Below are 15000 nucleotides of genomic sequence, written 5' to 3' on the forward strand. Positions count from 1 at the left end.
CCTGCTTGTAAACAGGGCCTTATTTTGGGTCACAATTTATTTCTCCAGTAGCTCAGTGGTTAGAGCGTCCGTCCAGATCATGAAGGGTCGTGGGTTCAAATACCATCTGGAACTCGGTTTTCTTTTTCTGAGTTGATGTGATTTTTACACTTAACATTCGTTGTTGTACTCACTTTGGAAGGTGATTGGTTGCATCTTTGATATCAGTGTGACTGCGTGATGCAGGTGCCAAGTCATTATTTGGCTGTGGGACCGCACAATGCAGTTCCAGTCAAAGACCCACATTTCACCCTCTCGTAGCTCAGTAGTTACAGCGTCCGACTAGATAACGGAGGGTCGTGGTTTCAAGTCCCATCTAGGACTCGGATTTTTTTCCGAGCTAAAGTCATTTTTACATTTAATAAATTTATTTTGGTGACTGTTTTCGAAGAAGTTTTGAAATACCTTTGATTACTGCTGAGCTTGATGATGTTTTACTTTCTAGTGCTATGATAATTGCTCCATCAAAAAGTTTTCTACTAAATGCGAATTTCATTACCAAAAAAAGTGTTTACTACGTTGTGTAGTGCAGATGTGAACAGCCTAGGATACGTTTACTTTTTCATCACATTCAAATTTTGAAGGATGTTTAGGCGCTTAACGAAAATAATATTATTCCACAGTAACTGATATTTGAGAAAACAATAGATCGAACCACGTGCGGAAATTTTCTCACCCTATCAGAATCGTCAAACGATTTTCGAACACCCGATTGTTGATTTAAGTGAGTAAAATGTTTCGATGTAAGAAGCTCATCGTTAAAAATGAAATGAATAAATATTTTGCTTTCCTCATACAGCCTCAGTTACAATTTTTGCCTGGCAGTGGCCTTCTTCAAACTATTGTACTTGCATTTTTTTCTTTGCGCTGACGTCCGATACTCCCCTATTCAGATAGAGGGAGACCTTTTGAGGCCCACACCAAATTTGAAACTTTAAAAGCATCAAAATCAAACTCCAGAATTGGGGGCCATTGCATAAAATTGACTGGTAACAATTTTTGGTACAACGTGTCATCGGTAAAGGATCTTGGTATTTTCATAGAAATCTTTGCCTAGTTTGGTCGATTTTGACTATTTTCCTCCAAATTCCTAACCTGTCATAAAGACCATGAAAGCCTTGATGACGGACTAAGATCGAGGCTCTTTAGAAATGATGACGTCATTTTATGCTATGTTACGTCAGCGTGCCCGTCATCGTCCCATGTCATGGGTCTCGAAGGAAATATTTTTGGACTTGTAATAAGTCCTCCAAGCTTTTTGGCATTAACTTTCTTAAGTTTTGGGGGTCACACGAATTGCTGAAAACATGTAACAACAGCCATATCAAAAACAACAAGAGACATATTGAAAACTGTTTTACAATACCTCAAAAGCCAAAATGACTTCCTGCAGATTGATGTAAGCATTGAATTCCTGTTCATTTTGTGTCTTCTACAGTTAGTAAAAGAACCTGACAAAACAAAGTCACTGAGACGAGTAATTACTTCTAACATCAACAAGAAAAAGACAGAGCTCTGAGATGACTCCACCCGAGTGCATAACCTGGATGACTGTAGGCTTGGCCGAGTCTGTTGCCATAGTAACGCTCAACCTCTGTACGATAATTGTTTTTACAAGAAACCGTAATCTCCGCAAGCGCAGTACGTACCTGGTAATAAATTTGGCAGTTATAGACATGTTGGTTGGAGGAGTTGCTGTGTATCTCCTGTTCTATTGGGTTGGAGTATTCTGTAATGTATGGAGGGGGCATCTAAATGAACATTTGGCATATTACACAGCAACAAGACTACTTATTTTTTTTCCTGGTATGTCTTTATTAAACCTGACCATTATTGCTTTAGAACGGGCATATGCGACATTTCGGCCTTTCAAGCATCGCGTGCTAAAAAAACGGGTGTATGGCCTATTAATTGTCTTTGTTTGGGTTATTATGGCATTAAGTATTTTCTTAAATCTTAAATATCCTGTAGAGAAAGTCACGGATACTTACTTAAAGATTGCATTTGGCTCGTTTGACCTTTTGATCATTTGTGTATCTTACTCATCCATTGTTATTAAAGTCCGTTGTGGAGCGCAGCCTCAACACCATGGTGCAGCCAGTAGAGAAAGAAAACTGACCATGACATTGTTGATTGTGTCTGTTGCATCTCTTTTGGTGAACCTGCCAGCTATTATTTTCGCTATTCTCCTAAAATTTAAAATGCCCTTTCCAGTGGAAGGAAATATATATGATGCACTTTGGTTTTCAGTTTGTGCAAACTCTCTTGTCAATCCTATATTATACGCTATCCGCATGCCAGAATACAGATCTACTTTACCTGCACTCTTTCGCAAAAAATCTACACTTCGTAACCGTGAAAGGCGAGTTGTAGATTTACCTCTTCGTGACTTGTAAAACATTATGAAGCGCCATTGCATTTTTCGACTTGGCTTTGCTTTTTTGAAATTTTATGATATTAACAGCAGTTTTAAGTTCATGTGCATAAATTGTAACAACGAAAAGAAATTATTATCTTCGTAAGAAAGTTTGACCTTAAATAGATGGATGAATATAGCATTCAGGAAAGTTAACAAGACAACAGATGCTTATTATCTTAATTTTTAGTGTTATATATTAATAGTAGGTGACTTAAATCTATGTCGTAATTTTTTAACGTATAGCTAGTTTTCGTGTTTTTAGTCATCACTTCCCTCAGTCATAATAAGTTATGAAGCGTCAGGGCATTTTCTACTTGTCTTTGTTGATAAGCGTACGAGCTGGGAAGGGGGGGGGGGGGGGACCAAGGGGGGGTTACAGGCCCCCCAGTTGCGGGAATTAGGTAATTTTTCGGGCAAAAAGCTCATGATTCGGGCAATGACACTTGAGAACACACATTACAAAATAATGCTGTTGGCGTAATTTCCAAAATTGTCAAAACTCGTCAATAAAGTTTGTAGTTAGTTACTTTTCATGAATCTCTGTGCGATTAGACGCTCGGTCAGGTGTCTGCAGGCTGTCAGGTGGTTTCTTCAGAGAGTTGGTACTTTACGTGTATCATTTATATCTGTTAACGTTGTTGATTTGAAGTATCGTTGGTGCACCGAAGCTAGACGAAAAGGTAGTAAGTTCAGGCTCCCGAAAACAACGGGCCCTCTTTTTTGTTTCTTGTTTTTAGCTGAGTTTCAGCTAAAAAGGAAGGGGGAAAGTCAGACACTGCTAGCAAATAAACAAACAAACAAACAAACAAACAAGTACCATTGCCTTGGTCATAACGTTTTTCTGGCCAAGGCCCTGTTCATGCTATACTATTTTGAGGGCGATTGTATCCACTATTTCCTGCATTCAACAATTTTAATGGTTAATATCGGAGCAAAACGTTTTTCCATGATTTGACTGAATAAATCAATAAGACGGCTTGATGACAGAGCATCTCGTAATCGACAACCTTGTTAATTTGAGGAGTCCTTTCATGAGCAGGAATTGAATAAGAAGTTTACAAAACGAGGAGGCCTGTTACGAGCTGGGAGTTTCCGGTTCGGAAATTCAGAGAGAAACAACGTACTGCGCAGCTTTTTGCGCATCTCTAGCCCTGCTTGCGGGCTCAGGTAGTAATGCAAGCTGCAATGCTTCACAATGGTTGGAAAGAGCGGCTGACTGTAAAAAGGCACGCGAGGCTGTCATTCGGTTGATTTATTTATACTTGGGCAAGCATGAAATTTTTTCGGCATTTCATTGTTAAGAAAACAAGTCTCCCCCTGCCTGGTGAGAGGCTCTCTTGCTTATATATTAAGTGGGTTGCTTATATGGATGCAATATGTAAAGAGTGTTTGTGGATATATGTCTTTGCAACGAAATTTCTTGTATATCGCGGTAAAATAAAGGGTTCTGAAACCGTCTTTAGGTTAATTTTGTCCCAAAAAAGTTGATTCCCTACGAAAACGATATACACCAGCGTTTCATTAGTGACGTTAAAATGTTGCTGCTTACCGGGAATATTGGGAAAGCACACAAAGTTCGTAGCCTTTTTTTGTTTACACGATCGACGAAATTCCCACCACTTTTTCAAACTTTGGGCCTGGCGCACAGTCAAAACTCGCGCACGCTTATTACGTTTTTCCGCTCTGAAGTTCGGAAATAGAACAACTTCAAATTCTTTCCCAGGGGACTCTTCCCTTCGAAGATGGGAAGGACTGGAAAGGAGACACAAGAAAAACAAAGAACGTTTCCTAAAGCTGGCAAACTGCATTTCACGCATAGATCACATTACTGGGACGAATGGCAGAATCTACTCACCGACTCGAGATCCTTTTCCCTTCCTTCCGAAGGGTAAAGTGCCCTTGGTTGAATTATGCTATGATACTTGTTTTTATGTACATTATGAAAACGTGTTAGATGTTTAGAAGCATACGAAGTACTAAATTACATCTTTGATTATGTTTAATGCCGTATATTATAAGACAAATAAAAATACATTGATGTAACAAACTGTTTTTCTGTTTCATGGCGTGAAATTGTCAATACTACCACACATTGCCGTTTTGCTGATTTATTACCTACAATGATACACGCAACGTTAGGATGTACGAGGAGAGTTTGGAGAGCACGAGAGAGATAGCTTGAACATCGTCTAGTGGTCACTTGACTAATAAATACCACGACTGATAAAGACGTTGGGATTAAACGTCGAAAAAGTTCATTTCTAACAAACTTTTGTTTTGAGCGGGTCTTTTTATATCATTTCTCGTATTTCCGGAGGGAGAATATTCTCTTTTTTCAGTTGTTAGCTAAAACACGTTTTTCCCTTACAGTAAAATAGTACCTCCTGAGCAGATCTAATCAAATTATCGTGCAAAGATCTCTACCAAAACTAGTCTCCTTCGCAGCCGTTTTTTGGATGTCACGCAACGCTTCCCCCAAAGAACACTCTTTCACTCTTGGAACGCTCTTTGGGGGGAGCGTTGCGTGACATCCAAAAAACGGCTGCGAAGGAGACTATACCAAAACTCGGACTCAGTTTTCCGAGTGAGTGACTCAACACGTCACAACACTTATTTCCCTCCCACAGCTGATATGTAGGTTATTGCATGGATACAACAATCAGTAAACAACACTGCGAGTCAATCACAGCATGCAGGCTTGCCTTTCAGGTCTCTTAAAGAGGAATCTTCTAGATAAAATGTACTGAAATTAAGTTCTTTAATTCCTACTTAAGATGTGTGAGAAATTTCCCTAACTTTGCTGTTGTAACGGCCTACTCACGTTTTTTGCGCGTGCCTTTAAGCCTGTAAATTGGCCACAAAAACATTATTTCCCCTCATGGACCTCTAGTTCAATACTGTACGTAAGTCAATGGATTACAACCGGTGTCTGAAGGTAGTAACCTACTCTCTTGATGGACTACCACATTCTCATAACTTATATGAACAGAAACTTACGGCAAAACTTAAGAAGAATTTGTTTTTTGGGCTATATCAAAGAGTTAATTCTCGTCTTTGTATCTTTGTAGACACCCAGTTGATTATAAAATATCATTTTATAGTTCTTCCAGCACTAGCGTTGTATTGTGTGTTAATCCGGCCTCGTGCAAAGTTTGTGTTACCCCAATAGCGGTTTCCTTGGAAACGTTGTCAAAATAAAATAGCAAGACGGTGAATCAGCAAAGGTAAACAGCACCTGTCAATAAAGACAATTTAAGTCAGCGAATTAAAGCCGTGCATCCGAGGGAGGCGCGGTGGCCTCATGGTTAGTGCGCTCCTCTTTGGATCGAGCGATCCGGGTTCAAGCCCTGGCTAGGGACATTGTGTTGTCTCCTTAGGCAAGACACTTTAATCTCATAGTGTCTCTCTCCACCCAGGTGTATAAATGGGTAAAGGGCTGGGGGAATTCCTGCTGCGATGGACTAGCATCTCATCCAGGGGGAAGTAGAAATATTCCTATTCACTTCATGCTACAGCAACCAGGATAAGCTCCTGCCTGATCGGCCACTTGGCTCGAATGCAGACTTGACCATGTGAAGGAAAAGTCAATAATAGTTTAGAACACGTTTTGTATAAACGTGTTCAAAAAAATCTTTACAAGGAATACACTGAGGATATCAGCATTCAATAAAACGCACTGACGTGGCCAGTGTATGGAGCATTACAAAATTGCTTACTAATGAGAAGCTCTGTGATGAGGTACCATTACAATAGAGCTTCCAATAGCCCATTTCCGAGTTCATGTCTGCCTCCTGTTCAAAGCGAGTCTAAGAGGAAAGTTTTTCTTATGAAAATTAGTTTTTATTCATATGTAAAGTAGAACTAATTACCATCATAAAAACTTCGCACTTAGACTCGCTTTGAACAGGAGGCAGACATGAACTCGGAAATGGCCTAATCTGGGGACGAAACCTTAGTGTGCAACCTAGACTGTGAACAGGACCCAACAAGAAAAAGAAATTTTAATGTTGTTAAAACAAACAATAACATTTGCTCCACATATCAGTATGAAGACTATGTGCTAAGTATAAAATACTTACCCCTTGTTCTTTTACTTTTGGCTTTTCACGTAACTGTCAGTGACAAAATAAATGAATCATGTTATACTTCTTATGTTTGTGATATACTGCAGGAGTAACAAGTTCATGTAATGTCTGCTGTTTGGGCTCATTATGCATTCCTCCTCCATGAAAACTAGACTACGAGTAGTCCCTCTTTCGCTCAATACGTCATACTTGACTTGAACGAAAACGGCGAGAACAAAATGACGTCGATCCACACATAATCCTCCCTTTCGCGCACTGCTCACCCCCAGGATTTCGCCTCGCGGCTCTCTTCGCGGGGGAGGGCAGGCCAGAACAGAGGGCTCGTGGGTAGGGGTTTTCACTGATTTTTCTCTCTGAGGTAAGACCATTTGAATTTTTATCTTGGCTCGCGGTGGGCCTGTTTTTGATATCGCGCTTGCCATGCATATGTGTCTTTGAAAGTATGGAGGACATCTGCATGTCAATCGTACTTATCTTAAAAAAAACTAATTGAGGAAATTATTTACACATTAAAAAAAAGTTAAAATCATTTACAGTTTAATTAATAATGTATCGAAGAGTGGAAAGACAAACTTGATCAAAAGCATGTCATAGGTGCTGCGGCATTAGACCTTAGCAAGGCATTCGACTAAATCGCTCACGATCTTATATTGGAAAAGCTTAGATTTTACGGACTGGGTGGAATATCATGGTCACTCCTTCAGAGCTACCTCTCACACCGCTACCAACGATTCTCAAACTCATTAATAATTCATAAGCCAAAAACAAAAGAAATAACTACCGTGAAGGAAGTTTGGATACGTGGTCTTAAGTAGCATAAAATTTCGCCAACTTTGATCCCAAATATCTCTTAAAATACTCATTCCTTTGAGAAGCAATATCAAACACTCGAAAGAGTGTTTCATCAGATATCCAACCACCTCGAAATCGGTTAAAAAACTCGGCCTTCGGCCTCGTTTTTCAACTCGCTTCTCGGTGTTTGGATATCCGATGAAACACTCCTTCTCGTGTTTGATATATTACGTCAAACTGGGAAACAGTTTTTCTTCGTGGAAGGTCTTTCGTAGTGGTTTACCTCAGGGGTCAATTTGGGACCGCTTCTTTTTAACATTTTTGTGAATGATTTGGCCTATGCTATAAACGAGAGCAGGTTACACTGTATTAAGCTTTGCAGACGACACCAACTTATATGCTTCAAACGAATGTCCCCGCGTAGTAGAAAACTTGCTCAATCAAGATCTGTTTCATGCAAGCTCGTGGTTCAAACAAAACGGAATGATCCCTAACCCGACAAAATATAACGCCATGGTGTTAGGAAATGCAAATCAGCATAACATCAGCATCGATTGTTTGGGTAAACAAATTCCAGTATCCAAGGAGATAAAACTACCGTGGGCATAACTTTAGAAGAAAAACTGAAATTTGATTTACATATTGCGGACATATGTTGCAAGGTGGGGAGCCAAATAAGCGCTCTAAGCAGGTTAAAGAACATTCTACCTTGTAAAAGCCCCATCAAGCTTCAATAATTTTATAACTGAGAAGAGAACAGCGTACACAGCGTACAGCCTTCGGGGAAATTTTAATCTCTCTATACCTAAGGTGAACACAACCAGATACGCTATGCTGCAGCAAAGCACTGGAACACACTACCTCGAGATAATCATTCCATGGCAGATTCAAAAGACTTTTTGAACTGACCATCTCTCGCCTCTGTCTGAGACAAGACCAGACACGCAGGGTTCTTACGTTACGTTTATGCCTATAAAATCAACTGAAATGTCAATCGCTGGTACAAAAAAAGAAAAAGAAAAAAAAAAACCAGCATGTTCATTTTTTTTGGTAGGCTAGGTATCGAAGAGCCAGAACATTTGCGCATGCGCTGACGGAATGTTTGAACAAGAGAGAAAAACGCAGTACCTCCAGACACCGGCGCTGGAGCGTCGTGCCAAACGAGTCATCCCGGGATTTCGGCCCGTGCGATCGCTTTTGACGCAGTTGGCCCTTCGCTGCTTTCTGCTACCGACCTTGCCTCCCGGTACGGCATTAAGGGAGAGATAGGTCGGCCCCTAAACCATATATGTGACAAATCCCACGCCTACTCACAGCTCCAAACCGCCCTTGTCAATATAGCGTAAGAATTAGATGCCTTATTATTCAAGAGAAAAGTCATTTTATCTGTCATATGGTAAGCACTGGAGTCGCAGATTACAAAGTGTGCGCATGCGCCCTGCTAAAGGTAACATACATACAGTCAAGCTTTTTCCGAATAACTACAGGAGCTAATATCTTCGAGACATTACATTTACAACTAAAATAGATAGCATATACAGATACCTACTAAATACATAATATTTAAAGATATATTCATTAAAAAGAAAAGCCGCTGTACAAAATGCGGCCCTGGATTCTCTTTTAAAACCAGTAAACTCATAGGTACGGATAAAATCAGGTAGCGCATTCCGCAACTTAGCTGATACGTAAGAAAAAAGAGAACTAAGACCATAACTGGTTGTTCCAGGTTTATTGAGGAACAGAATGTAATTTCCGCGAAGATCATGGCATAAGAAGGGGACGGGAGAGAAAACATATCTTTAATATAATCAGAAAACCCTTTTTTCAAAACAAAAAGCAAAAAAAAAAAAACAAAAAAAGGAAACCACATACTTTTATCAAGAAATACGAGGAAATTTTGAATGCGCTTATTGCATAGAGATGTCGAGTTTGACTTTCTTAGTAAGAGGACAGGTAATCTGCAAATATGAATATCGTTATTCTCTTATTTACATTATTATACCGTTTCTTAGACACGAGAATTACAGCGAAATGAAAGCACAACTTTGTCACGAATTTTCTATGATAAAAACTTGTTCAGAAATCCAAAATCTAAGTTAACAGCACACACCAGGCCTACTCCTGAGTATCTGGCTAGAAATCATTTCCTCTGGCCGCGCTTCAGCCATTCGATGAGGGCCAGTCTCGTGCTTCTTAAGTTGCCTCGCTCATGCACAAAAAGAATTCTGGGTAATTCTGCCATTCCATGACAAGGGAAGACTCCCGATTCTCATTTCATAGTTTTTTTTCATAAGTGTCGGGCCACCCAGTCCTACCAGCAAAATAACGCATCGATTGAAGGTTTTAGCTTTCAAAACTTGCCCAGATTGTGTCAGTAGGTCCTGGAATTCGTCCACAGAAAGGCCAGAGAGACAACTTCACTTGTGAACCGCCATGTTTACAACAGAGGATTTTAGGCGTCCCAGTCTGCATGAACTGAGAAGATTCAACAAACTGATTTTCATGTTTGATACCCGTTAACTTATGATTTATCACGTTTAGACCGTCGAATACATAGCATAAGTATTAGATGGCTTATATATTTAAGGCAAAACTCATTTTATCTCTCATATGGTAAGCACTGGAGTGGTAGATTACAAAGTGTGCGCACGCGCCCTGCTAAAGGTAACATACATACAGGCATGAGCTTTATTTCATCTCGAATTTCAGAATAACTACAAGAGCTACTATCTTCGAGACATTACATTTACAGCTAAAATACATAGCATATACAGATACATACAAAATACATAATATTTAAAGATATATGAAGTAAAGAGAAAAGCCGCTATACAAAATGCGGCCCTGGATTTTCTTTTAAAACCAGTAAACTCATAGGTACGGATAAGATCAGGTAGCGCATTCCGCAACTTAGCTGATACGTAAGAAAAAAGAACTAAGACCATAACTGGTTGTTCTTGGTTTATTGAGGGATGGAATGTAATTTCCTCGAAAATCATAATAAGAAGACCGGACTTGTTCATTTTGATTATGACTTGACGTTTCGTATGTGCTCTACATACATTTTCAAAAGTAACCGTTGAAATTTAAAACAGCTATTTATATATAACAAAGCGGATGAGGGGACTGGAACCTAGATTAAGCAAAAACTTAACAGTAAAATATATAATAATAATAATAATAATAATAATAATAATAATAATAATAATAATAATAATAATAATAAAAACAGAAAAGATTAATAAAGCACCAGCTTTTTACTTCCGACGTTGACGTTGAAAGCTGGCTCAAGTTCTTGAATAAAGACGGTCTCTTTTATTTTACAATGATAGTCTGTTTTGCCCTTCGCTAAAATATCAAAATGATCCCACTTGATTTTTAGCTAGGGCCTTAAAATGTTCGGTTTTTCTATCGTGAAGCCGCCGTTTAGTTTTACCGATGTAAAAACCAATACAATCCCAACAATTTTCTCTGTAAATAACTCTGGATTGTTGTGAACGATTAATACGGTCCTTGTAAGGAAAGAAAGATTTTATACATCGAGTGCTCTGAAAAACCATCTTAAGGTTAACACAAGAGTAGAATCAAGTCATAATCAAAATGAACAAGTTCAATATGTTTATCACTGCTCTTTGTGTCTTATTTTTGATCAAACTACGATGGCCCAAGTACAAAAGTATTTAAGAAGACCGGAGGTAAGAGAAAACGTATTTTTCACGTAAGCAGTTAAATTATTTTAAAAATCCAGACTTAAATGCAGTAATATAAGGAAATTGTGAATGCGCTTATTGCGAAAAAAAGCACTACTTGGTCGCGAATTTTTTATTATAAAACTTGTTCAGAAATCAAAAGTCTACGTTAACATCACACGCCAGGGCTACTCCTTCTGGCTAGAAATCTTCTTCTTCTCACTACTTTTTCCCCCGGCCGAGCTTTAGCCATTTGATGAGGGCCAGTCTCGTGCTTCTCAAGTTGCCTCGTTCATGCCCAACTGAAAAAGAATTCTGGGTCATTCTGCCATTCCATGTCAAGGCAAGACCCCCGATTCTCATTTCATAGTTTTTTTCATAAGTGTCGGGCCACCCAGTCCTACCAGCAAAATAGAGCGTCGACTGAAGTTTCAAAACTTGCCCAAATTGTATTTGTAGGTCCTGGAATTCGTCCACAGAAAGGCCAGAGAGACAACTTCACTCTTGAACCGCCATGTCTACAGCAAAGCATTTTAGGCGTCCCAGTCTGCATGAAACCGTCTCTCACCTCTGTTTTTTTTTCAAAGGTTTGGCTTTACCCACATTCCAGCTTAATGATGCTAGTCTGGGGGCCTCTGAAGACGAAGATGGCCTGAATCACTTGACATTTGTCACGTGATTCCCAAACCTGAGCCCCTATTCTCCGAAAACCGCAGTTTATTCAGTGAGGACTTCTTATACGGCTAAGCCAACTGTAGCAGACCGTTTATCGCCAAAGTAACAAGCACTTGGATTGGAAAGGGTTAAACGTATGGCTCGTGCTTCCACTGTAACCATTACGTACGTCAACATGAAGAGGTAAAACTCTCTGCTCTCTGAGTTGGATGTCGTACAAATATCCCACCGAACCGAGTGCGCGAAATTTGCACTAGTGCTTTCACAGGAGTCTGAGTTAAGTAGTCAGTTAAAGAAAGGAAATATTTTCAGGTAACTTCATATAAAACTATAAAGTTATGTGTTAGAAAACGGGTTACTTTAAATATTAAGTAAGTAAGTAAGTAAGTAAGTAAGTAAGTACGTAAGTAGGTAAGTAAGTATCATTATTTACCCTCGGATTTTTAGAGTAGCTATAGTAGCTAATGCGCCGATCAAATCGAGACTTTAACATCCCCCCTGCCCGGGGTAAGCCCCGGGCATTTGACTATCTTCTGTGCCCGGGGGGTGGGAAATTTGCCCTTTGCCTGCGTGGGGTGGGGAAAATTGAATCGAAAGTGTCAGGTTTCAAATGATTTTTCAAATGATTTTTTTTCGGGCGCCGCAGTCGTTAACAGCTATAAAACACGTGTTTGGGAGCGATTGGCTTACAAAAAAGGTCTTCAAAAGGTCTTTATCAAAGACGACAGGAGCCGACGACTGCTTCGATTTGACAGACTAATCCGACGATAGGGTAGGGCATTGGAACACCATTTTGGCCCGAGGGGGCGGGAATTTGAACGATCCAATCTTCAAAAGTTCAAATGCCCGGGGTTTGCCCGGGGGTGGGGGGGATGTTGAAGTTTCGAGTTGTTCGGTGCATAATATCTCCGAGCATTGAACAGAACAACTTTAAGAATCTCATCTGGCCGGAGGCAAACTAGTCGACTATTTACAAGTGCAGCCAAGATATTGAGCCAGGCACTACCTGGAACAAATTCAACGAATGGTCAGAACCTAGGATCTCCGGATCTCAAGGCAAGCGCCCTAACCACTGGACCGTGTCGTATCTCATTGAGCGGGCTTCAGGTTTGGCCAAAAGAACAATAGAACGAACGAAGATAACAATGGAGTTATCACAGAAAACAATACGAGGTACGACACTATAGAGCCATTGAAATATAGTGTTCAACAAGAGGTACGACCCTACCCTAACCACTGTGCTGCACTGCCTCCTATGTCACGTTGTCTCACTAACCTTTTTACCAGTCTTTTTGCTCGTCCCGTTCCGTTGCAATGACTCGGATGGTCCGGATGTAGTACACGTGTGTAACCAACGAAGTTATTTAGGGTGGTTAGTATACACTTAATGTATGGTCTTGAGGGAAACAGTTGGTTTTCCCGAGAGTCCTGATGTTTCCCGAGACGAAGTCGAGGGAAACATCAGGACTCGAGGATATCATCGGTCAACAAAAAACACTTAAAAGAAAGTGTAGGAATCACACGGGGATTCCGAAGGAGTCGGATTGTGGCCGTGAAGAAAAGGAGGCGCCTGGGTCAGCCGGAATTTTCTTACAGTTCGACCATGCAAAAATAATCCACAAGTCCTGTTTGCAAACAAACAATCAAGAGATTCTCCATGTCGAGCTTGTGCTGCTTGTGTGCTAAACAAACGATTTTCATCACAAAATGGCTTAAATCTTGCTTTTTAGTCTTGGAAAATAGCTGCTTAGATATTACATTAGACTCCTAGAAAAGATTCGTTTAATTCTCTTGATGCATATGAGTAAAGATATCGGTCGGGAAACGATGTAACCTTGTCCAACACAAGCTGGCCATAAACCAAAGTCTTCACCAAACCGTTTTAGAATGAACCAAATGTTACATGCAGTCGTTCTACCGAGATAAAACCGAAATTAGTAAGGCAGGTCGTAGAAAACAAAAACAAATAATCCTAGTTTAGAACAGTCCTTAGAGCAGGTGTAAGGAAGTTGTAGCTTAAGAAAGTGCTATTCAAATTAGTTGCATTGTTTGTTTGGTATAGTCGATAGTCCACGGAGACAAACAAGTCCTTTTAAGAAGACTGGAAAAATATTCCCTTCTTGATTCGTAATGTGAGTGTCCATTGCCACAATTAAGGCCTGACTGAAGGGAATCTGTGTTTTAGACCCCCCGTAGTTTAGCGCCAGGTTTACTAACTGAGGAGATAAATATGACCACATTGAATTAGATTTAAATGATGATGCAGAAGTCGAATAATTTTTCAAAATAGGTTTTTTTATGACCTGCCAGCTGCAAGTTTTCAATTAGGTTAGAAACAGGAAGTTATACATATTTGTCACGCGACGGCTCTATTTCGTGGTCCAAGTACCTTTCGCATTCTCCTGCGCTGCGGTCCAAAGTTAATTATCACATAAGGCTGTTAATTAAAGCCTGCCTTTTCAACGAAAAAAGGCGAACAGAAGATCCTCTCATCAAAACTGTCCAAGCCTTAAACCTATCTCTGACTCAACTACATGCAGGTTAGAGGTTTTGAAGTTTAATTAATTCTGCGACAGTATTAAGATTTTTGGCGAAGCGTAAATTATATCCAACAGAAAAATTCGATTACTTCAATCTCAATAATTTCGCCAAAAATTACCGTGACTGTGGACATCCAAAGGAATAAGCCTTTTGTCTTTTAAAACCCGGATTTTTGGCCAGTTATTTGTGTGAGAAACAAATGATGGACAAGGATTGCACGAATTGCTGTAAACACATATTTTGACATCGGCTCAGTCTGCAAGATTTGTAACTTATTTTACAGGCTTAGATTACGCAAAGCCTGGAAATTCACTTAACTTTGACTCCGAAAGAGCATTTTGACAGAATTCAGTTATTATCGATTTTACATCTAATGATAAAAAACAAGCGAAAAGAGTTTGACACAACGTTTCGATGACTCCATGTCATCATTAATATGGCGCCAGAACTTGTGGTGTCAGATCAAGAGGAATGTTCTGACTCTGCCCGTCATAAAACTAGGGTTTCTTTTAATGTTGGGCAGGCAAAGCGAAGAGACGCAACCAGGACTGATAGCGATCGCTGGAGAAGAAGTTTACAGACCTGCCCTGTAGAAAGTAACGAAGCAAAACTTGAAGGCTTGTTGTATCACTATCGAAAGAGTAGATCGAAATCTCGCATTATCGAGGGATTACTGTTTGTTCTAAGGAAACTTTCGGCTCCAGTTCATACAGCCTCAGTTACAATTTTTGTCTGGCAGTGGCCTTGTTCAAACTAT

General features: G+C 39.9%; 1 protein-coding gene and 1 long non-coding RNA gene across 2 annotated transcripts in view; one reads left to right on the top strand and one right to left on the bottom strand.

The window, feature by feature from the left end:
* LOC138004401 (histamine H2 receptor-like) overlaps nucleotides 1–4868 on the top strand; it is a 13709-nt gene extending 8841 nt beyond the window's left edge. The window contains exon 3 of the mRNA XM_068850901.1: nucleotides 1478–4868. Coding sequence (XP_068707002.1) covers nucleotides 1560–2435 — 876 coding nt within the window. The 5' untranslated portion in view covers nucleotides 1478–1559 and the 3' untranslated portion in view covers nucleotides 2436–4868. The remainder of the gene's footprint in view (nucleotides 1–1477) is intronic.
* Nucleotides 4869–5109: 241 nt separating this feature from the next.
* Nucleotides 5110–15000, bottom strand: part of LOC138004403 (uncharacterized) — a 14645-nt gene continuing 4754 nt past the window's right edge. Inside the window, exons 3-4 of the long non-coding RNA XR_011123784.1 lie at nucleotides 6538–6570; nucleotides 5110–5693 (exon numbers count right to left, since the gene is read on the bottom strand). This is a non-coding gene — a long non-coding RNA (uncharacterized lncRNA). The remainder of the gene's footprint in view (nucleotides 5694–6537; nucleotides 6571–15000) is intronic.

This window comes from Montipora foliosa, chromosome 5 (genome assembly GCF_036669935.1).
Source record: "Montipora foliosa isolate CH-2021 chromosome 5, ASM3666993v2, whole genome shotgun sequence".
Taxonomy (NCBI): Eukaryota; Metazoa; Cnidaria; class Anthozoa; order Scleractinia; family Acroporidae; genus Montipora; species Montipora foliosa.